Raw genomic sequence first — 25198 nt, 5'->3', positions numbered from 1 at the left:
AAAGTCTTTGTTGACTAGAATATTTTGCTGAAAACACAGAGATGTCACTGGTTCTTTTGGGTTGCTGTAACAAGGGATTCGTAGCTTCTCGGTTTGGTAGTTTTTCTTTCTTTTCTTGTCATATTTTTGCAGTACTTTCTTTACCTCTCTTGCTTTCTCTACTTTTGGATTCAAAGTTTGCTCTTACACTTCTGAGGATTTTGAGTAACTACATTTTAGAATTGTATTTTAGTGTTCGGCTTTCTTTAAAGATTATTGTGCGCTCTGCGTCCTGGAGGCAAGTTTACAGTTAAATACACGTGTAATGTTCTGAGAAGCAGTTTTATCTAGCTTCTGGTAAATTGGCTCGGGTTCAAATGTGCTTAATATTATTTAACTTTTCCTAAAATTCTTTCTAATTGGACTAACTTCTCAGGGCTGATAAGAGCATTTCTAGAAAGTTGGATGGATCTGCCACCTGGTGGTAAAATGTTAACAGCAAGGACTAGATGTTTGATGAGAATGTCGTAGCCCGTTCTTGGCCTGCGCAGGTGTCACATTCAGATTAGAGTCTACTTAGACTCTCTGGATATGATATTTTCCTCCCCAGAGTTTCGTGGGGTTTTGATTGAGAACATATTACTTAAATGTGATAGACTAGGGCTCTTTTGACTACTGTATTTCTGTCCACTGCATTGTAGAGGGTTCTTCCTTGCTTACGAAATTTGCATATTACTGAGTTGAAAGCAACTCTGATTATTTTGTGAATGGACTACTGCCCTTAGATTTGAAAGAGATAGGAGCTTTTGAGAAGAGAAGATGGTTGTTAATTATTGTAACACTTTTAATATAGTCATTGACTCACAGGAAAAAAAAACAAAGATCATAGGGCAAAGGAAATTTTTTGGAGAGAAATACTACATTCTGTTTATTTACTTTAGAAAACAGCAAGAGGCACTTTAAAGCTTTTCTTTTCTTTTTTTTTTTTTTACAAATAGAAAGTTTAACAGTATTTTATGGCCTTCAATTGGATTATTAATACAAAAAGTATTGTACACTGGGCATCGTGTTAGGTATAGAGGAGAAAATAGTAACACCTAAGTGGTTTTTTGTTTTCGTTTTTGTTTTTTGTCCTTATGGAGTTTATAATCCAGCCAGGGAGGCAGATAATCAGCAAGTACTTAGAGAGGTAATCAGTCACACTGCGGATAAGTGCTGTGAAGGACCGGTACACAGCAGAGAGCCTACTACTGTAAGCCTGACTTAGGCTAGGTGTATTAGGGAACGCTTCCCTGGGGAAGTGACGGTCCTGCTGAGCTCTGAGCAGTACGGCTCTGTCTGCCTGCTAAGTGGGAAGGAGGCTGGGAAAGAGGAGGAGGGATTGAAAGGTCAGGGTGGCTGGAGTGTGGTGATCCGTCAGGATTGCGGTGGAGAGAAAGCAGGAAGGGTAGGATAAGAGAAAATACTTCGGGCCTTGCCTGTGCTAAGGACTTTGAACTCTGTGAGACTGGACGCTGTTGGAATGTGTAAGCAAGGACTGTCAGAACCAGATTAATGATGAATAAACTGGAACAGGGCAAGACGGAGGGAGGGCGATTGTTTAGAAAGCCAATTACGGTAGTTCTGGCTTGGACCAGAGAGTGTTAGTGGACAGAGTGAGAGGCTGACATTTGGAATGCGTTCGAAGTGGAGTAGAAAGGTGAGCCCAGGTTTCTGGCATTCGGTCATTCGGTAAATACATACAAATACAGGGGTGGGCATAGGTGGGTTTGCAGTCGTGAGTACGTGAACACCGAGTTAATAAAGCTGTTGTCATGATCAGAGCCTGCGCGTCTTTTTCCACAGGAACACCTGCTGACCTCCTTTGCCCACCCCTGTGTGTGTTACAGAGCTTAGTCCCGAAGGCAGACAGTGGGATCACTGCAGCGCTCAGTTCACAGGACGTTACCGTGACCGTGACCGGGCAGGGCGGCCCCGCTCGTTTCCTGTTTGTTCTCTGCTCCTCTCTCTGCCGTGCCCGCTCCCGTTCCCTATCTCTCCTTAGTTAGGCTCCTATTCCGGTATGTTGAACATATCTTCTTGAGTATGCATCGAAACCTGTGAATTACAACTTTCTTGTGTGTTTTTAACTGGTGGTGCTGTGCTGTACCTGTTATTCTGCTCTTATTTCCACTGATTGTTGGCTGTGCGACCCTAGGCCAGTTATATAATGACTCTTTTTAATCCTCACCTAGGGATATATTATTGATTCCAGAGAGAGAGGAAGAGGAGGGGGGAGGGGAGAGATGGGGAGAGGGGAAGGGGCGGCAGGGGAGGGGGAGAGATGTGAGAGAAACATCGATGGGTTGCTTCCCACATGCACACCAGCCAGGGACCGAACCCGCAGCCTAGGTATGTGCTCTGACTGGGGATTGAACCCACGACCTTTCAGTTTACGGGACAGTGTTCCAGCCAGCTGAGCCACACAGCCCAGGGCCTTACGTAGTGGTGTTGGGATCTCAGCTGCCTCATCTGTAAAGTGAGGAAACTACAGTGGACCTCAGTGCTTGGACTTTATTTGTTCCAGAAAACCGTTCAATAAATGATTTGTCTGGAAACTGAATCTCCTTTGTCAGCTGGGACACGCGTGACTGATCTTACAGGGGTCAGCACGGAAGGGCTGTCAGGGGGAGAATTGGAATCTGAAGTTTGGTCAGACAACCGAGACGTCTTTTTGTGAACAGCTTGGTCGAGAATCGAATTGCCCCAGAACCGACGTGTTCGAGAACTGATGTTGGTATCGCTTAGATCAGAAGGTGGTTGGGAGGATTAAAAGACTTGACTTTTGTGAAATATTCTGTGGTTTTTACTGTTTCTCCCGTTCTGTTCAACACGGTGCTGTAAGGGTGTGTCTGTGTTACTGTGTGTGTCCCTAGTTACTGCCTTTGCTTGCTGCGCCGTTTGCGTACTCACTCTCCCCGTCTCTGCATTGGGGTGTAGCCACGATGGAAGTCCTTCCACGTGCCTCCTTCCTGGCCTTTGCTTAATTTCTCCGAGCCGTACACCCAGGAGTGGGATTGTTACAGTGTACGGCATGCATCTCCTGCATCTCCTGTATCTCCTGTAACGTCACTAAGCACGGCCTAGTTGTTTCGTAGCATGTTCGCACTGGTTTCTACACCCACCCGCAGCGCAGCTGAGTGACCCTCTCCGGCTTCGCCACCATCGTATGGGCCTTGTTTTTCTACACCCTGGCATTTTGACATGGGTATAAAGAGTCATTTCAGTGTTGAGCGCAGTTGCGTTTTTCTGATTGCTGATGAGTCTCGCAGTGATTGCAGCTGTTCAGTCAGTTTCTGTGACTTTCCTGTTTATGTCCTGTGTTCATTTTTGTGTCGGGGTTCTAGTCTTTCTGGTTGGTTTGCGGTTCTTTGTATACTCCTGTTGTTTCTAGACACTGCAAATCGTTTTTCTGTCGTCTGTTTATTTACGTTGCCTGTGGTGTTCTTTTCATAGAAATCCTTAATTTTAACGTTTAATTTACTGATTTAAAAAATTTTACCTTACTCTTTGTGTTTTTTGTGTGTGTTAATCTTTCACATTTTCTTCTTCCTCGATAATTTTGTATTTAGATAACAAATACTCACTGAATACCTGCTATATTCCAGGCATTGGGAACAGGACTGTGAGCCACATATACCAGAGTGTATTAGTTGGCCCCTGAAGCTCATGAAAGAGTGATAGAGCAACTGGATGGATGGGGATATTATTTACTGAGTTAGGAAACATGGGTGATGAGGGAGTTTGGGGTAGGAGCGAGGGTTGGGTGGAGTAAAGATCATCAGTTTAGTTAAAATTTTAAACTAACATAAAATGAACTGTGTGGGGGGGGACACACAGTTTTATGAGTATTAGCCACATGTATGGTGGATTCTTTCAGCCCTTACCGTTACGAGGATATGGGAGTGTGCAAAGATTTCCTCATCCCAGCCCACCATAGCAGTCAGACCTTCCCTCCACTCCTACTGCCCAGCAGCCAGTGATCCCCTCTCCATCCCTGCCTTTGGCCTTTTCCATAATGCCCTACGAGTGGAAATGCATGGTGTGTATGACCTCGAGAGGCTGGCTTCTTTCTCTAAGCCTTTGAAATCACCCACGCTGTGCCTGTCAGCAGCCGTTCCTTTTCGGGGCTGAGTAGTAGTCCATCGTGTGGAGGTTATGCAGCTTATCCACGGACAGCTAGTGAGGGACAACTGTCTTCATTTTAGGGGGGGTACGAGCACACCGTTATCTACATGTGTGTACAGGTTGTTTTGTGTGACAGCATGTTGTCAGGCGTCTAGCGTAAACACACCGGCGTGAGGCGGCTGGGCTGCATGGTGAGTGTCTAATGAACTGTTCTCCAGAGAGGCCACACCTGTCTGTGCTCCCTCCCGCAGTGCAGGAGAAGGCCGGTGGTGTGCCGCCCTCCCCAGCAGGTGGCGTTGTGAGTTTCGTCTTGTGTTTTTGCCACTCTAATAGGTTCCTCATGGTGTCCTGTAGTTGTAATTTGCATTTCTCTGATGACTGCTGTTACTGAACATCTTTCTCTGTGCTTACTTGCCATTATTGGTGAGATGTCCCTTTAAGTCTTCCGCACATGTAGAAAAAAACGGGGTTGTTTGTTTTCTGGTGGTTGGGTTTTTGGTTCTTTATGTATTCTGCATACAGCGTCCTTTGTTAATGGCATGTGAATGTTTTCCCCCAGTCTGTTGTTTATGTTTGCATGCGCTCCCTGCGAGGTGTTAAGTTTTGGTGCGGTCAACCCTGGCAGGTTTATCCTTTGAATTACGCTTTTCGTGTCATGTCGTGGAACTCTTTGTCTAGTCCAGGTTTCCGAAATTTTTTCTCCTCTGGCTTCTTGTATGGGTTTTATACTTTGCATTTGATTTGTTTAGATTTATGGTCCATTTTGGTTTAATTTGAATATAAAGTTGAAGTGTTCTCCGGCCCACGAGCATGTGGGTGTCCCGTTGTTCTAGAGTTCGTTGTTGAAGACGGCTGATGATCTATTAAATTGTATCTGCACCTGAATCAGAAACCAGCCGTGCAGTCTGCCTCTGGGCTCTGTGTGGTTCCGGTGGCCTAAGTGTCTCTGCTTTAGCCAGTTCCACGCCTCCCTATCGCTCTGTTGTAAGTCTTCAAGGAGTTGTAACCCTCCAACTTTGTTCTTTTTGAAATTCTTTATTCTACCGAATTTGCCTTTCCATATAAATTTCAGTCACCTGTCTTTATGCGCAGCGACTCTGGTCGGGATTATGCTGTGAGTTGAACTACATCGAGGGGCGGTTTTGGAAGAAAGGATACTTCAGCGACGTTAGTCTTTCAGTGCCGAACGCGAACCTGTCTCTTCACGTACATCTCCTTTGATTTTTTCATCAGCATTTGGTCGTTCTCAGATACCGAAGAACTTCATGTGTTTGGAGCTGTGTTAAATGGTTTTGTTTTCTGATTCTGATTTCCAGTTGTTTATTGCCATTGTATAAAAAATATGATTGATTTCTGTATGTTGTCATTGTTCTCTACAACCAACCTTGCTTAACTCAATAGTTCTAGAAGGTTTTTTTTTTGTAGATTCCTTGTGATTTTCAAAGCACACCGTCAGTTGTCTGCAAAAGGTGCCGGTGCGATCTCTTTCCTTCTGATCTGTCTGCCCTTCATTAAGTCTCTGTGTCTTATCACGCTGACTGGCTCTCCAGTACAGTGCTGCGCAGTGTGATGAGCATGCGTCCTTGCCTCGCTCCCGACCTCGGGAGGAAAGCAATTCAGTCTTTCCCCAGCAAGTGGGATGTCGACTTGAGGTTTTTGTAGACGTCCTTTATCAAGTCAAGTCGTTTCTTTCTATTTCTATTTGAGTAGAATTTTTGTCGCGAATGAGAGTTGAATTTGCCAGGCCCTTTTCTGCCTCTGTGTACAGTGATCACGAGCTTTTGTTTTTAGTCTGTCATTCAGGTAGGTTACATGGATTGATCTGTGAATGTTGAATTGATGTTCATTCCTGGGGCCAAACCCCCGCTCGATTGTGACCTGGTGTGCTTTTTGTGTGTTGCTGGATTTGACTGGCTAATATTCTGTTGAAGGTCAGTCCATCTGTATTCATGAGGAATTTTGGTCCGTAGTTTTATTGTGCTGTTTCTGTCTGGTTTTAGTATCAGGATAATGCTGGCCTCATAAAATTAGTCGTGACATGTTCCTTCCTTTTCTGTTTTTTGGAAGAGATTTGCAGAATGCTGTTTTTTTTTCCTTTAGATATTCAGTAGAATTCAATACTGAAAACAAATGGGTCTTTTAAATTGTAAAAACTTTCATGATCAGAGTAGCAATGTGTTGTAGAAAACAAATCTGTTTAACATCTAGAAACTATGCAAATGAATAAAGAAAATTAAAATCATCTTACTATTCAGATGATTATGATTACCATTTTGGAATTTTTATTCTCGTTTTCTTCCTATTTAAAAATACAGTTCAAATTTTTAAACTGTATAAGTGTGCATGTGTGTATTTAAAACAAAACTTGGGATCATATTCCCAGTATTTTATATCTGGGCCCAGCATGGCTGTCTTAACTTCATTGTCTGTCATAATTTTACAAAAAAGATTATTCTAATGTTGAACATTTCAGTGTGATAAATATCTTTTATATGTTTTTTTTCTGACAATTTACTTAAGATTTATTTCTGGAACTAGAAAGGGTTCAGCATATTTAAGGCTATTCATACACATTGTCAAATTGCTTTCTAGAAAGGATGTATAAATTTTTAATCCTTAATGGGTACTTTAAAAAAGTGTTTGTGTGAATATGTGTATATCATATATGCTTATATTCACATATAAGTACATATAAATATTTATTAATACAGGGGTGGGCAAAAGTAGGTTTACGGTAGTGAGTATGTGAAACACTGAGTTTATTCTTGTTGTTATTTGTTAATTATTGTATTTTCCATATGGGCAATTGTAAACGTACTTTTGCCCCACCCCGTGTATATCTGTCTCTGTGTATATACATAGTTTATTTTAAGGAGTGGAGTATATCATTCTTAAAAGGTTAGTTTTCCAAATGAATGTTATAAATGCACACTTACGGAGATAGTTTTGATATAGAAATTAAAGCTTTTAAATATCAATGTACAAAAATGCCAGTAAGAAATTATTCTGATGATTATGATAATGCGACCTATGATTCATAATCTCCTTAATTTTATTCTCTTTTTTTAAATCCTCACCTGAGGATATGCTTACTGATTTTAGAGAGAGAGCGAGACATCGATTAGTTGCCTCCCGTGTGCTCCCCAACTGTGGATTGAACTGGCAGCCTAGGTGTGTGCCCTGACCAGGAGTCACACTCGCACACCTTGGTGTGCTGGGTGATGCTGCAGCCAGCTGAGCGCCCCGGCCAGGGCTGGTTCTCTACTCGCCGTGCTGGTTGGTCATCCAGTGCAGTTTACGCAGTGTGATGAAACCGTCCTGGAAAACGCGTGCTTTAAATTTTTCGTAGGAAGTGTTTATTTCACTGTGTCAGATGGACGTTTTGATTTACAAGGTCAGGGGAACAGGTTTCTTTGGTATAATAGTTTGCGTGACTCCAAAAATAAAAGCAGCCAGGAATCTTGGAGGGTTTTTTTAGGTGTATTTTAGCAAGGCCACATATGTGTTCGTTACCATAAATTCTAATTTGCTTTGGACAGCTTATACCTGTTGTTCTTGGTATGATTATTTTTAGTGTCTCCTCTCTCAGAATGTCCTGGTTTGGATAATAAATTATATATCCACCTGTATTTATGATACATTGGGCCTTCCCAGAATATAAACTTGTCAGAAGCCTTGAACCAAGTTTAGCCAGTAAAGGAACTTTCAAAGGAGTGAAATTATAGAAAATAGGAAATTACGTGCGCTCAGGAAAAATAGCATTTTTTGACATTGTAATTCTTCGTTAATCATGGTTTTCCAGTGGCAGCACCACTCAAATACTTTATTAAAATGAGGCATTAAGTACACAAGTTGAGTAGAGTGGTACCTCCATACTCACTGTTCATTCATTCCAGAACGCGTGCCGAGTTAGGAGACCAGGGACGAAGCCTTTTCTCTTGCGTGGCGGTGCTGTGACTCATGCAGGGTCTAGCGAGCGTGACGAATCCCGAGCAGGCGCCAAGTGCTGAAACATATTTTTTCTTGTCAAAACGCAGCGAGTACAGGTGTGATGAGTTCGGAAGCCAGCGAGTACCGCGGTGTGACTGTACAACAAAACTCTCTTTGTGGTATGTTAGGCATTCGCTCTTTGCTGTATGATTTACATGAACCTAAACAGAATAGGGAGGCCCGAGCATTGCTTGGAATTTAATTAAGTTAGTTGCATGTTTGCAGTTGTTCTTGCTTGCACGTTTTATGTGAGTTCTGTATTTTTTTATCCTCACTCGAGGACATGCTTATTGATTTTAGAGAAAGGGGAACGGAAGGAGGGAAAGAGGGAAAAGAAACGTCGATGTGAGAGAGAAACATGCATCAGTTGCCTCTTGTATGCGCCCCGACTGGGGGTCGAACTCTCAATGAAGGCATGTGCCCTGACCAGGATTCGAACTCAGAACCTTTCTTTTTACGGGACCACACTCCAGCCAGCTGAGCCACGCTGGCCAGGGCTGTATTTGAGATCTTAAGTAGGCTTACATTTAATGAGTCCCAGTATTATAGTAACAACTTTTCTTATCAATGACATATTTATAAAGTGCTCAGTTATAGTTTGGTTATATTAGAAACTTTATTCTGGGTCTGCACAGAAGTGAGTTAATCTGGATGTACAAAGCAGTTCATTTGTTGTTTGGCAAGGTTTTTTTTTTTTAACATTTGGATATGCATATACTTTATTGCAGTAAATGTCACATTGTAAGACTACTGACTGCTTTAAGAATTCTTGTAGGTGTGCTGTTTAGTACAGTACTCACTATTCATACTTATAGCTACTGGATACTCGAAATGTATCATTAGTTTGATTTGTGATTTACTCTGAGTGTAAAATATACAAATGTATACACTGGATTTCAAAGACTTCGTATAAAAAATGTGAACGGTCCCACTGATACTTTTTTTATCACATGTTTAAATGATAGTTTAGGTATATTTGGTTAAATACAGTGAAGAAATATTAATTTTTTTCTGTTCCTTTTTTTTCTGTGACTGCTAGCACATTGAAAGGTACATAGGTGGCTTTCTTCGTATTCCTGTTGGACAGCAGTGTTCTGAAGTTCCTCCTCAGGATCTCTGATTCCTTAGCATCTATAGTAGACCTCCTGTGTCTGCGGTTTTAGTTATTTGTGGCCACCTGCAGTCCAAAAATACCTGCATCATTCACCCCCCATCATTTCATCATGCAGGCATTGCATCCTAGATCATCAAAACAAGGAGGGTGAGTGGTGAGTGCAGTACCCTAAGGTATTTTGAAAGAGAGAGACCACATTTACATAACTTTTATTATAGTACATTGTTATAATTGTCCCATTTTATTATTAGTCACTTTTGTTCATCTCTTACTGTGCCAAATTTATAAATTAAACTCTATCATAGGTATGTAGTATAGGGAAAAACATACTATGTACAGGGTTTGAAACGTGTGGTTTCAGGCAGCCACAGGGGGTCTTGGACTGTATACGTGGTGAACAAGGTGGGGGGCGGGGGGGGGCGACTGTAATGTCTGGGCCACAGCTTCTCAATTTGTATTCCATCGCATGAACTGTCCGATAGGAAGGGTTTACGTCAGATTTGAACTAGGAATGTGATAGTATAAAGTGACCTCTATCTATTAAAAATGTGTTTCTCTTGAGTAAATTTACATGTCATTCCATTGTTTTCTTTTTCTTTTTTTTGGATTAGCTCTCTGTTTGTTTTTTTTAATTATATTTTATTGATTATGCTATTACAGTTGTCCTGATTTTTTCCCCTCCAACTAGCACACCCCACTCCCTTGGGCAGTCCCCCCACCATTGTCATACATATAAGTTCTTTGGCTACTCCACTTCCTATACTGTACTTTACATCCCCATGGCTACTCTGTAACTACCTATTTGTACTTCTTAATTCCCTCACCTCTTCACCCATTCTCCCCCTCCCCTCTCCCATCTGGCTACCATCTGGTAACTAACCTCCCTTGCTGCTTTTAAGAGTCTCTCTTTATCTTTAACCTTTGGCCTTTTAACTATGATGTGTCTTGGAGTGGGCTTCTTTGCATCCATCATAATTGGGACTCTCTGTGTTTCCTAGACTTGCATGTCTATTTCCTTCATCAAATTAGGGAAGTTTTCTTTCACTACTTTTTCAGATAGATTTCTAATTTCTTGCTCTTTTCTCCTTCTGACACCCATATGATGTTAATGTTGGATCTTGAAGTTTTCCCAGAGGTTGCTTAGACTATCTTCCTTTTTTTTTGGATTCTTTTTCTTCTTTTTGTTCTCATTGGTTGTTTTTTGCTTCCTTATGTTCCAAATCATTGATTTGATTCTCAGTGTCATTCACTTTACTGTTTCCCTGCAAATTGTTCTGCAAGCGCCATTGTTCCCTCTCAGACCCCTCCCCCACATACAGCATCACAAAGCAGTGACGTGGGTGTCCCTGCCCTGGTGAATACCTAAGGCTCCGCCCCCTATCCGTAACAGGCGCTCCAAGACAGTATCTGACTTAGTAACATAATTTAGAAATCTATCCTGCAGGTCTCTCTTACATGTTCAAAGGATTATAGGTACGAGGATGCTCATTGAAGCATTGTTTGTAGTAGCAAAAAACTGGAGATCACTTAAATGCTAACCAGTAGACACAACTCTCCAGTGTAGAGTGATCATACGTTCTAGTTAGCTCGGGATGGGTCTCATTTACACCTGTGTTCACAGAATAATTATTAAGAGCACTCTCGTTCAGTAGTCCCTGGCTTGTGTAATAATTTACATGTTTATTGTATGTGCACAACAGTAGCATGGATTACTGTGCATTAAAAAGAATGAACTATATGTATTGACTTGGAACTATACTCGAGATTAAGTAAGAGAAATTAGTTGCAGAACAATATATACTTTCCCTTTCATTTTTAAAGTAAAACCCTTCTACTGTGTGTGTGAACGAAAGAAACAGAGAGGATGTATTGAGAAGGTGTGGAAGGGTTTATACTAATTTGTTAATATGCTAGTCTCTTGAGAGAAGTGGCAACCCCATGAATGGGCATTATGTTGATTGATTGATTATTTTTAATAAAAGCAATGACAAAATGGAACTGTTGATTGTTATCAGGTGCTATGATTTGAACTACAAAGAATTAATAAAATAACTATGATTAACATAAAATTGCATGTATTATATAATTGTGGGCATTGGTGCATGTACGTGGATGCGGTATGGTTTAGTATTACTTGACTTTCCTTAACACATTACATTTCTGAAAAGTTGTATGTATATGGTGAAATTTTGTTTATATAATTATCTTTTTTTTCCCCAATTGAGTTTTACTGTTTTAAAAGATTGAATCCTCTGGAAAACAAATATTTTCTCTTAATAATAAAAAAGTATTTAATAAAAATAAGCAGTGAACTCAGCACTGTGTTTGGTGCCTTCAAAGATTCCGTTTTAGAGCTTAGTGAGCTATGTTCTTTCATATGTCACTTGCAAGAAAAGTTATTTAAGTTATCACTTAAAGTGATTTGTGATTACTTAATACAAATATATAAATTTGAACTATCTGTTCAAAGGCAGAAATTGTATGGATAATCCCAAATCTTTCGTTTGTCGTTAGAATGTGCATTGATGCTTATATTAACATAGGGTAAAATTTAAAAGGCTCATTTAGAGAAGTCACACTCGTAACTTAGGCGGGGCTTCATAGCTGTCTCTTTCTGTTCCCCGGATCAGTGATAGTTACTGCATTTTTATCTTTGGGAGGTAGAGAGTGTCAGTTTTATAGAGGAACCTAAAAGTCCTAGACACATGTCAGCTGCTGTATTTGGGTTGAGGGCTATAATTAATAGTTTTCTTTTAAAGCTCACCTGCTGGATTTCTGGATACCTGTTAATACAAGAGCAAAGCCTGTGGTTATCTAACAAATAATTTAGAGCCCTCTTTGCTAAATTGTATCATTTATTTTGGGTGGCATTTTTGCATAATCCCCTTACGGCCTGTGTGGGACCACCACGTAGTTGGCGGTGGTGCCTGCTGTTATCAAGAGGCAGCTGTGACTTTGTTTCTCTGTTGCTGCTGCCCCCCGGGGTTCAGCCAGCTGCAGCCGGTGCTTCACATCTGGTCTGTGGCCTGTTTTCATACATCCCATGAGCAAATGTTAGTTTTTACATTTGTAGGTGGTATTAAAATTAAAGTTTAAAAACAAAGTAGAATATGTGACAGAAATTGTATATAGCCTGCAAAGGTTAACATATATACCATCTGGTCCATTTAAAGAAAAAGTTTGCTTAGGCCATTGATTTATTGCTCAGAACTATTAATTCATTAGGCGTGGCAAAATGGTGATATTGTATCATTTCTTTATTAGTAGGTGGAATATTTCTATAAACATAAACTTACTTTCATCAACAATTTTATTGCCATTAGGAACAGTTTGATTAGGAAAAATGCTTATTTTTTTCATTCTTTATATGCTACTTTTCAAAATAATAAATTGGTTACATAACATTCTCCAAAGGTGACCACTTAGGGTTTTTTTTGGTTTTTTTTTTTTGTGAGGTCATTATAAAGTAATGGAATTCAACATATTTGTTTCAGTTTGTTGTATTGTCATTATCGATGCTTAAATGTTCCGTATTTGGCCAGTAAGAGCCTCTTGCGTCTCTTGGGAAGACCCTAGGAGTCATCGGGGGCTCTTTGCTGCATAGCAGGGTGTTGCAGACTCATCTTTTTTTCACTTGCAGAGATGGAGTGAGCCAGTGTTCTTGAAGGTTCCTTTGCGTAGAAAATGGAATTTAGAGTAAAATTCTGGGTATGGAAAGTACTCATTGCTACTGGGTTGGTCATTTTTACTATGCTTTTCAATGAACTTGTCTAGGAAATACATATTTTTTAAAATAAATAAAGTCTTATTGGCGTTCACAATTAAAATTAGAGGATACATGGTTTTGACTTACTCTCATTGGTTTTATCTGTATCACTTTTCTTCCACATCGAGGACCCTTTCTCCAGGTAGCAGTGAAGTTCCTCATTTGCCTTCTCCCACAGCGTACACCAGTCCCGTAGAAACTGCAGCAAAATGGCTATTAAAAGAGTTCAAAGTTTATGCAGTTCCTTTGGTCCTTAGGGCATATTCCACGTTGTAGAGTTTGGTTTCTCTCTTCTTAAATGTCCTTAGACTAATTCTTCTAGACATAGCCCGCAGACCTTGTGTGGTTATGACCACCAGAGATGTAGGGTCGTTTCATTCCTACTTCTGATTTTTAGGCGTGTTTAAAATTTAACTTTGTTTTATGGTATGTAAAATACATACATGGTCCCAAAGTCAAATCTATGAAGTTTTATCTCGAGACATGTAGCTGATGGCCTGCCTCCTCAGGCCACATTTCCCTTTTTCATATGGGTATAAAATTGTGTGTATTAAATACCCCGCCTTCCTTAGATAAAAATACCCACTTTTCTCCAGCCTTGCTTTCTTACTTAGTTTATGCTAGAGGTCACTCTGTGGTCGTGGAATATATTGGAAATAGTTGTTCTGTTCCCCTGTTTACACCTGTGTGGTCCCTCTGTGGGCAGCGCTCCGTCTGTTTAGAGTGTCCTCTGTTGATGGACATCAGGGTTGCTTCCAGAGAGTTGCTGCAAGTAGCACTGCAGTGAGTAGTCTGTGCTTGTGTCCGTGTTCATATTTCGGCCCGTGTGTCTTTGGGACGGACTTATAGATAGCGGATTGCTAAATCAGAAGGGCTAATGCATATTTAATGGTGCTGGATGTTGCAACTTTCCTCTATAGTGGGCACTTGCATCAGCCTTTTCCCCTATACTTTGCCTGTAGGGCATGTTGTTAAACATTGGGATTTTTTCTAGTATGATAGGTGAGAGATTATATCTCAATGTAGTTTTAATTTGCATTTCTCTTACTATGAGTGAGGTAGAGATCTTTTAAAAGTGCTTAAGGACCATTTGCGTTTCATTTTAGTGACTAATTCTACATCTGGGTGAGAAGGATGTGCAGTTACAGTATGGGAGAGGCTTATTTTACTTCCACAGATGAGTCTACGACTGCTTGGTCATACTACGTGTAGCTTTATTGTGAGTGTTCGGGGCTCGTGTATTATCCTTTGGATATTATCGACACCTCTCTTGGATTTTAGAGGTCTCCTCTCTTCTCCCACCCGCAAGATAATTTCACATCAGAAGTGTGTTGTCAAGAGATTAAGAGATCAGTGAATGAAACGGGAATGTGTCTCTGACTGAACTAATTCAGGCTTGCGTTTTAACAAGCTTTCGAATTTAGTTTATTTCCATCGTTGTGTGTGCAGTTGAACAGAAGAATTCTAGAACATGGTCTACAGACCTCGTAAGACTGGGGCATGATTCTTCTGAAACATATTTATCTTGCAGTGACAGCTTGTGCACATGCAGCTTCACTTGTGGAGCGAAGCCGTGATACTGCAGGGTTCATTGTGCAGAATGCTTCGTCTCGTGTTCTCTCTCGCATATATTTAAGTTGCTGGATTGTCCTGTGGGATTTCATAAATATTACTTCTGTTAGTAAAGCTGCTGACAGCAAAAGCTTTTAATAAATTATTCATGTGCTGTTTGTTTTCTGTGTTCAAGAATTAATGCATTTTTACTCAGAATTTGTTTTTAGCTGAACTTGATAACAATTTGTAAACATGTGGTGGTATATTTGAATAAAATCTGTGATGCTTGTTTTTCACATGAGAAAAGTACTCAATTAGCGATATGTAGAATGACATCAGTTCTCTAGAACATAGCTGATTGCTGAAGAATGATGCAAAAAATAGCTTCCAAAAATATGAAATAATTATGAAAATTTCTACTCTTTCAAGATGTGGGCCACTGAATTTTATCTCAGGTTCCTTGTTCACTGTCACCTATGTACTTACTATTCACTTTCATTTATTGAAAACTTAAGGTCGTGTTTCACAGTCTTCCTCTCCATTCCAAGTCTGCCATTGTTCTGGATAATTGGAGTGTCTGCTTGGCCTGAGTGTATGCTTTTCTAATATCATCTCCAGTTCTTTAACTCTGTCATCTTCAGTGACATCTCTTGCATGTGGCTTCAAGCACCAGCTTCCATAACTGCAGCCTACCCCTCGTCGTTACGCTGTGGCGCTGAGATATTAACATAGTATCACGGCTCACCACAGTCTCCCGTCCTTCCAGGTCTCTCACATTGTATGGGCACTGTTTTTACATCTCACTTCACTCTTGTTTATTTCCTTCCCTGTCTTACATTCCATTGACACTCACTGGCTGATACCTTCAACTCTCTTATTACTTCATTGTAACTTTCCACTCATCTGCTTAAGAAAATTCAGTTTTAAATGTCTATTTTCCTCTCCCTTTATGCTCTGCAAAATCCCGTTCTCATATTTGAAATCCTTTAAATACAGTTACCAACTTAACTGGACTCTCAGTGCAGCCCAGTAATCCTCGCGTTTCCTTTTATGTTGCCTTCCATTCTCCCTGCAGCTGTTCAGATGTGTGGTGTGACCTGCACCCATTCAATCCCTAGGCTGCCTGCACCATCAACAGTTGTATTCACCTCATACTTCAGAGATTATACAAGCAATTAACCATGACTCCCGTAACTACCACCGGGCTTACCATTTGCTCATCTTCCTTCTCGTTAGAACAAGACAAGTATCCGTATTCTGGTCCAAAAGTCAGTCCTCCTACATGCCTCTTTTAATGTAGACATTTAATGCTTGAGATTTTCCTCTAAGCATTGCTTTAGTTATGTCACACAAATCTGACCTGCTGTGTTTTCATTTTCGTTAAGTTCAAAATATTTTGTAATTTCGCGTGTGATTTCTTCTTTGATCTATTGGTTCTTTAGAAGTAGAGTCCAGCACAAATAACACCCCCTTTTTAATTACAAAATCTTTTATTACAAAACCATAAGCATGTAATTCTGTAACATAACAATGTCACACTCAAGCACACCATATCACATTTTAGGTGAAATGTTCAAATTAAAACTATAGATTATTACACCCATATTATTACCCTACCAACCACACTCAAGCAGGCGTTACTTCTGCCAGACCCTGTATATTGCTTAATTTCCAATATTTTAGGATTTTCCAAATATCCGTTACTGATTTCTAATCGAATCCTACTGTGGTTAGAAAACGTACTTTGTACAATTCCAGCCCCCTCACAGGCACATGAACAGGCATCCAAAGATGCAAGGGCCCTCTTCTACCAAATTCCAGGGTTGGTGTGTATGTGCCCGCGTGTCTGTGTGTCTGCCTGTCTCTCGGTCTCCTTCTTTGTACTTGGCCCTGAAAATTGTAGTCACCTTCACCTTAACTGATTTCTCTTCAGCTGTGTGAGATTCGGAGCTCTCTTTGCTTTTCTCTTCCCTCGGGCTGAGGCTCGAAAGATGGGGTATCTTCAAGCTGTGATATGGGGTAATTTTAGTGTAACACGGGGTAACTTGTTTGTGTCCTTCTCTCAGGGGTGACAGTCCTGTGCTGCCTGTTGTCCAGCATCTGGAAAGCACTGTTGCATTGATTTGTGTCTGGTTTTCTAGCTGCCTGAGGTAGCAGGGTGGCAAGTCTGGTCCCTGTTACTCCATCATGGCCAGCAGCCTGGGTCCTAATCCTGCCTTCTTCTGGCCTGAATATTCTGTCTAGCCCTCTCTGGTTCTTTCCACCTTTCAGCATGCTCAACTCTCTCCTCTGTTACAAAGACTATAAAAGAAGAACAAACTCAGATCTTCTTTATTTACCAACCTTTCTCTTCTCTACGTTTTATACTCAAACTTTTAAGAAGCGGTCCCTATATCCTTGCCGCTCAGAAGTGTTGTTTGTGGACTGGACATGGGTTAGAAATGCGGAATCGCAGGCCCTACCCTGCAGCTGACTCAGAATCTGAACTGCAACAGGATTTAACCAGGTGAGTAATTTGTAAGCGCTCTCCTGCACTCGACGGGCCCTGTGTCTTGTGTGCCGTCCATCCCCAGTGCCCTGCAGTCTGGCGCCTGTTCTTGTCTAGGTCGTGTATCCATCTCTTTTTTACTCGCAGCCATGAACGCTCCCGGAAATAGTCCTTTGGCTCCTGGTGATTCCGCGTTCTCTTGCTCTTCGACCTCTGTGACTTTCTGCAGGCTCTTTCTCTTACATGTTGGTATTCTGCAGAACGTGGTACTCAGCTTTCCTCAGACTTTTCACTTCTTAGTCTATCTCATTTTATCTTGTAACTTCAGATTCAACATGTATCTCCATTCTGAATCTCTGCTGAGTTCCAAGCTTGTTGCCCATTGTCATCTTAAACTCTCTGTGTCTATGCGGAGGACACCGCGACTTCCCCTGCTGTATCCGCTTCATCAGTGACTGGCGCCTCAGTTCAGCCACTGTGCAAGCCAGGAACTTGTCAGTTATCTGCGACTCCTCCATCGCCCTTACTCCGTATCTAATCCTTCTCCAAGGCTGATTGAGTTCACCCCGAAAATTTGTCAGCTCTGCCCATTTCTCTTAACTCTTGCTAGTTTGCTGATAGGAGTTCATCAAGTTTCACCTGAGGTTTCTGTAGTCGCTTTCCAACCAGTTTCCTTATCTACAGCCTTGTTCTCTTGGAAGTAATCTTCATTTTGCAGCAAGAATGGTCCTTTTAATAAGAAATGTTATCTTCACTTCTTGTCTAAAGCCCTTGGCAAACTTTTTTTTCCCAGATTTTATTTATTTATTTTCAGAGATAGGGGAAGGGAGGAAGAGAGGGAGAGAAACATCAGTGTGTAGTTGCCTCTCACCACCCCTTACTGGGGACCTGGCCCGCAACCCAGGCCTGTTCCCTGACTGGGAATCGAACCAGTGACCCTTTTGTTTTCAGCCCAGCACTCAATCCACTGAGCCACACCAGCCAGGTGCCTTTGCCAGACTTCTTAACGCAGCATATAAAATTTCTCACAATCTAGTCCTTGCCTACCCAATTCTAAATTTCCTTGAGTGCTTTGCCTCTTCCGCTACCACCTGGTTTGTAGGCCTTTGCGCCTGCTGTTCCCTTGGCTACATTCTGCTCTTCACTGGCTGTCCGCTTCTCCTCCTCCCTCAGTTTTGTGTTGACAATCACACTTTGCAGGAATGTCTTCCCTGTTAGGCCAGTTCTGTCTGTTTGTACCTTATACCTACCTTTTCTTGGCTCCCACCACATGGTTCTGGTTGTGTTTATGTGAGCCGTGACTATGTTGTGTGTCTGAGGGCAGATACTTGTGTCTCGCTGTTGTAACTTAGGTGCTTAGGATCCTTCATTCAATAAATATTTCTTGAGTACCCAGATAGATGCTAGTCAAGTTCCTGCTCTCATTAAATTTGTATTGTGGGGATGGGAGTGGGCAAGGATGGAGGGAGGATCAGTAAACAATGCCAAAAAAATTTTTTTTTTGTTCTTATACATAGTAGGCTCTTAGTAATATTTTTGAAAAAATTAACATATGAATATTTATTTTAATGAGCCCTTGACGTCCAGAAACCTTTGATGTTATTGTTACTGACTTAAACTCTGGAAACTCTGCTCTCTTAAAATGTAACACACTGCCCCGACTGGTGTGGCTCGATGGGTAGGGCCTCGCCCTGCAAACGGAAAGATCACCAGTTCATTTCCAGTCAGGGCACACACCTAAGTTGTGAGTTCAATCCCCGGCTAGGGGCATGTGAGAGGCAACCAACTGATGTTTCTCTAGCACTTTGATGCTTCTCTCCCTCCCTCCTTTCCCCTCTCTCTAAAAATATATAAATCTTAAAAAAATAAAAATGAAACACATCTTTTTGAACCTAGTGGTCTATGGTAATTAGGTTATTATTCAGAGCTTTGTACTCTACTTTTTAATCTTAAAGCTTTTTAATCTTAGTTTTATTTTATCTAGTTTCCCTGAACAAAGGCAAGGTAATCAAAGGCTATTGGAAGCACACTTTAAAAATAGAAGTGAGAAGTGATGTTTAACTTCAAAAATGAAAAAAATAAAATAAATTAGGTTATTAAGAAAGCTGTATTATTTTCATGTTTTTTTTTTTTTAATAAAGGTCAGGTCCTAGATTCTAAAATTAGAAAAATTTCTTCTCAAATAGCTAAAATACAGATTTGACACTCAATAATTATCTCACATTGGCAGAATATTGCTAAACTTTTTTAAAGTGCTATGCCACTTTATTAATTTTTAACTCTTAATTAGATGAAAATGTGATAGTTAAATCTGTTTTAAAATCTTACATACCCAGAATGGGTCTTTTTTGTTCTTTATTTTTTGTGTTTTTGCAGGCATCACAAATTTTAACTAACTTCAGGGAAAGGGATTTATTAACATGATGTAGGGTAGTGTAAATGGAAAGCTAAAGAACCAACACATGTCCACTGTTTCGTTTAGGCCGTAGAGATTGCTTTTCTGTAAATTATTACTCTTCTGGGTGATATAGTTAGTTTCACTTGTCTGGAATTTCTGGCGTCCTTATGCCTAAGGGCATACGCTACATGTGCGGAGCTTCTGGCGTGTCGTAATCGCTTAGACAGTCAACAGCCCGATGCAGTGCTTTCATCTCCGTGTTTTAGTATTGCAGAAGTGTCCAGGAATAAGGACATTTCACCACATAACAGTGCTATCACTCACATCTAAGAAAATTCAAAAATAATACCGGATATATTCAACATTTAATTATTCCCTAAATGGTCTTGTTGTTTGTTTGTTTCAGCCCGGGACCCCGTAAGAAATCACTTTTGCATGTGTTTTTGTCTCTGTAAGTCTCTCTGCATCTGGAGCAGTCCCCTTGCCTCTGTTTCTCGTGACACGAACTCCTTTTCGGAGAGTCCAGGCCGTTCGCCTTACAGAGTGTGTTACATCCTGAATGCGTTCCGTTATTTTTGTGCTTAGGTTTAGGTTACACTCTCTCAGCAGCAACGTCACAATACTTCTAACTGCCGCAGCCCGTGAGGATGTATATGATGCCAGGTGGTCTCGCTGCCGGAGATGCTGAATTTGATCGCCGAGCTAAGTCGGAGACCACCACACCTGTCCGTTAGGAAGGCGCTTCCTCGTTTGTGATTTGTAAGCAATTTGTTGTGGATGGCACTCTGAAATTGTGGAACTGTCTTTTTCTCCGGAAGCCTTTCTCCCAATGGTTCGAACATGCATCGATAATAAATTAATCATGACTTCAATTTTAATTACAGGTTTTGAAAAGTTTAGTTTCTAAAAAGACATTTCTGAGTAGGTGTTAAAGGGAGAGTGCTGTTGGTTGCTTAAAATGCTTGGTTACTGTTGAGGCGGTAGACCAGTGGTTTATATTTGACAGCCGGAAGAGCTTTGCTTTCGTCCTTCAAGCGTGCTGTCATGAGTCACAATCTTTTACCCTTCACAGAAACAATGAAACTTTTTTTTGTAATTTAGAAAGGACTTGCTTGCTTGTTTTAAAGCATATTAATGAAGGGTGGTTATTAATGAAGGGTGGTAGCGTGGTGCCATGCAGTACTGTCCAATAGAAATACCGTGCAAGCCACGTACATACTTTGAAATTTTCTGGGTCCTACCTTAGAAAAGTAAAAAGAAACAGGTGGAATTAATTTTAATAATATATTTATTAAGTAAATATATCCAAAATATTTTCACTTGTTATCAGTATTAAAATTGTTAGAGAGATTTTACATTCTGTGTTGGTGTGTGTGTGTGTGTACCCAGTTTTCTAAACTGGTGTGTAACATATTTTATACTTACAGCAAGTTTTAATTAAGGTTATTCTTGTTTCAGATTCTTAGCAGCCACATGTCTCTAAGCGGCTACTGTATCAGTGCAGGTTCAGTGATTATGATCTTGGGCACAGGGGAGCCACACTAACTTGTTTCAAATCTTGTCTTTTCCATAGCTAGTTAGATAACTTTGAGCAAATTATTTATTTTCTTTTTGGCTCAGTGTTTTCGTTGTAAATGGGGATAATAATAATCCCTGTCACTATGATGGGAGGAGTAAAAATTAATACAGGTAAAGCCCTAGAACAGTGCCTGGCACATAATAACTGTTGAGTAATGTTAACTGTTGTTATTATACCTTTAGACTTGGTCCTGTAATTCCCATTCTGTCTGAGAAGTATCCTTGTATTTTGTTAAAGAAGCTAGGACTAGATCTTGGATGTCTGGATTTCTATTTTGTAAGTTGTTTCTTGCCCTCAGTCTCCTGCTATGGTGACATTGTAAACCAATAAGATGAATTATATTATACAGGCCAGTGTTGACATCGAGGGTTCTCTTCTCTTGTTTCTGTAACTCATTGAAATGAAAGGGAAAACCCAGCGACTTTGTAGATGGCAATGAGGTAATGAAATATTTATTGTTACGATTTTTAAGAAACCACAGATGATTGCAAAAGATGCTAGCTATAGTAGGCTGGGTTGATGCTTTTCTCTTTGTAAACCCACAAATACCTCTCAACCACAAAAGCCTCTGTAATTGTAGCAATAAAATAAAACATTAGCATAGAAAGTAGAAGTGATCTACAGTAGAAGTGAATATTCATGAATGTAGTTGTGTCCAGTTCAGGGTTATTTAGAATGCATTTCAGATTAGATGAGTATCTATTTTTATATTATGTCAAAGTAACTGTGGATGACGGGGAAAGAAGTATTGCAGAGAAGATACACTCTTTTAAAAGAACTTGGCAATTTACTGTGATAAAACATTTTATATGCAGAATACTAGTAAATTATTGCTTATGACAGAGAGATATGACACAGCTTAGCAATGAAAGAAGCATTGACTTACAGGGTAAAAGTGTCATTGAGATCTTGGGACTGCACCTCTGAGTCATTCTCATCGGGCGCATGTTTTCATCAATGTAATTTGCAGAAGTGGAACTTGTTCTAGAAATTCAAAAGACTTTGCATCACGTATTGGGTGACATGTCTTATTCTTAGAAGAATCTTCTGGCCACAAATAACAAAAAGTTACTTACAAGATGTTTTCATGAAAGTTCTACATAGTTAATATGAAAATTCTTACTTTTTCTCATCTAGCAGAATGAAAAATGACCGATTCAAATTTTCTCCCCGTTTTAAGCTGAAATATAAATATTGCTGGCATGTTAACCAAGACAGTTGTTAACATTTTCTAAGAATTATTTTAGAGAATTTCCAGGTAATTGTTCAGAACATCAGTAGTATTTTTTGCAGCTTAATCAGATTCACTTACTTTTTTTGCTGATAATGTAGAAGTTATAAAATATTAATATTATTTACGGCACTCTAAAAAGTGATACTAAATCATTTTTACAAAGGACAGACTCGAAATCATTTGAAAATAACATTTTTGAGACAAGCTGATCTTAGAAAAAACAGTGGAGATGAGCTGTCACTAGGAGTCACTAATACTTAATTCTACTCTGACCCAACCACCTTTTCCAACCAGTAGAATCCTGAAGAGGATAAAAAAGTAAGCAAGCAAAACACAAAATCAAACCAGTGTGCAAGTAGCCATGGCAAACCTGGGTCATTTTAATATTCTCTTGTAGTCTAGTCTTCCAGTGGGGGGCGGGGGGATCGGTCTTAAAGTGAAACAGAAAGTGAATTGCCGAGGGAGCACACACGGAAAGGGCAGAACAGGGGACTAGGGCCTTGGCAGAGCTGCTTGGCAGAGCAGGCTTGTGTGGAAATGACAGCTGGATTGAGACATGAAGGACGAGAAGACGCTAGCCCTGTGACAGAGAGTGAGTGTGGAGCGAGTGTTCGGGCAGAAAGGCCAGTGAAGGCACTGACTGCAGGGTGGGGAAGATCATGCTCGTTCAGGACGTGGCACGGTGTGGCCAGAGCTCACTGAACTGGAGGGCGTGTGGGGTGGGGTGAGGTTGCAGAGAGGCGGGAGCCAGATCCTGTCACCCGTCTCTATGCCGTGGTCACGAGTTTGGATTTTGTACTGGCTGTAATGGGAAGCTGTTGAAAGATTAGGCCGAGAAGAAAGATGATCAAACTTTGGTTTTAAGATCACCTAATATTTTACATATAATTGTCAGAATGTGATTAAAAGTAAAAAAAAATAGAAAATTCATAGTATTTTATGCATAACAGTTTTGAAAATGTGGTTGGTGAAAACCGAGGTGCTCGATGTTTTGGGGGGAATATTGTAGGCTTTAAACCATGAATATTTACTGTTTATTGAGGACCTGTTGTCTGTCGAGCAGTGAGGTATGTTCTTTTCATGTATCTTCACAGAAGTTTTCTTCAAAGGGAGGCATTGTTTTTCCTATTTTACAGGGGAGAAAATTTTAGAGGGAAATGAATCAGCATAACAGAGTTAAGATTCAAAACCCTGTCTGCTTGAGTTCATTTTACCACAGTCTTTTCCACTACGGTTCTTTCTTGTGGGGGAAGGAGGGAGAGGAGGAAGGCTGAAAACTGAGGAAAAGGAAAGTGCTCTTATAATACGTTCATTGAATAAGTGAATGCAGATATTTCTCGATTTGGAAAGTGGTCGGGAAGGGAGATGCTGTTGATTAGAACAATCAAATTGAATTTCCCTATTAGGGTGTTATCCTGGAGAAGAATTTCAGATCCAGCTTCGATTGGAAGTTGACATTCACTGATTTTGGGGTATACCGGGACCATCAAAAATTTTGAAAGATGTATGTATATCAGACAATTAAAGACATCATTCTAATATTAACAGCTAACCATTTGATCTTCATTGAAATCCCCAGGGAAGGAGTTTTGCATGCTTGGTTAGATACGGTCTTTGGAGGATTAGCTGTGCAGGGCAGAGGAAGGGCCTGAGCTCTGGAGTTGAGAGCGCTAATTGCTATGTAGCAAAGCAGTGTAGGAAACATTTGTCAACTCTTTAAGTGTTGCCTGCTCTTATTGGGTAACGTGAATATATTTTGTTGAGCCCTTAGAATGTTAAATTATTTTAACTTTTAATTTTTAAACTTTTTGTTTATAAATTAAGAACTTAAAGCAAGAGAGCCCAAACTCCCATATGGTGATAGAGGACACCAAAGGATCAGGCAGGATAAAATGTAGGATTTAGAGACTGACTGGGTGGGATAGAATGGTCAAAAGTAACGTTATTAAGGAGTAAAAGAAACGTGAAGTCATTTGACCTTCGTCTTGTCTCTTATGATGAAGAGATCATTTTCTTAGGATTAATAACATTATGTAGAACGCTTAACGTTGGTCGGTGTATGACAATGCTGGCTTGTCCTCTTGTCCTGCATTTCTGCTGGCAAACCGTGAGCCTCTTTGGGCAGCAAGACGTTGCATTTTATTTCTGCCAGTATTCAGATACTGTATGTTATTTTTTACTGAAGATACAATGAAATGTAGGATTACTGTTTGCCACACAATTAAGTTGTACAGCGAGTGATGTGATTTGTTGATATTGGGAAGGGTGGTGGAGGTGGCAACTGAAATAAGTTCCCTGTGGATGTTTTCCTTTCATAAGATGAAATTCTATCAAGAAGTGTGAAATATTCTATCAAAAACTGAGGAATAGTCTGTCGAGAAGTGAGAGCTATTTCATTAAGAAGTGAGAAATTTGCAGAGACCTGGGAATGTGGAAGAGATTAGGCAGCGTCATTAAACCTGTTTCAGAATAATTTGTACAGGGACCCTGGTGGGGCTACACTGAAACTAAGCGAACTTACCTGGGTGGGGGGTCAGGCCCCTGGTGATAAGTCAGGGTAGTTTCTGCATGAAGTCAGCCAGCGAGTGTGTGTCTGCACGGCTTCTGCTGTGTCAGAGGAAAAGTGGGTGTGGGAAATGGCGATACAACATATCCCCCCTTTTTATCCTCACCGAAGACACTTTTCATTGCTTTTAGAGAGGGAGAAACATTGATTTGTTGTTTCACACATTTATGCATTTATTGGTTGCTTCTTGCGTGCGCCCTGACTAGAGATAGAATTGGCCACCTCTGCGAATTGGGATGATGCGCTAACCGACTGAACTACCCAGCTAGGGCCGGGGATAGATCTTTAAAAAAAAAAAATCCTCTCTTTACAACAGGGATTATTCACCTGTAGCAACTGAAAGTGTTTTTGTTATTAAAAAAG

At 40.4% G+C, this 25198-nt stretch overlaps 1 protein-coding gene across 9 annotated transcripts in view; it reads left to right on the top strand.

The window, feature by feature from the left end:
* The window catches only part of NEO1 (neogenin 1), a 200861-nt gene that overhangs the window by 28897 nt on the left and 146766 nt on the right, over positions 1 to 25198 (top strand). Inside the window, exon 1 of one of the 9 annotated variants that reach the window (XM_053927492.2) lies at positions 22783 to 22861. The exons of the other annotated variants lie outside the window; for them this stretch is intronic. Coding sequence (XP_053783467.1) covers positions 22807 to 22861 — 55 coding nt within the window. The 5' untranslated portion in view covers positions 22783 to 22806. Of the gene's footprint in view, positions 1 to 22782; positions 22862 to 25198 lie in introns of those variants that run through there. 9 annotated transcript variants of the gene reach the window in all.

Source organism: Desmodus rotundus, chromosome 7 (genome assembly GCF_022682495.2).
Source record: "Desmodus rotundus isolate HL8 chromosome 7, HLdesRot8A.1, whole genome shotgun sequence".
NCBI classification, from domain to species: Eukaryota; Metazoa; Chordata; class Mammalia; order Chiroptera; family Phyllostomidae; genus Desmodus; species Desmodus rotundus.
The sequence above is the reverse complement of the archived record's forward strand: the minus strand, read 5'-3'. Positions and strand labels throughout refer to the sequence as shown.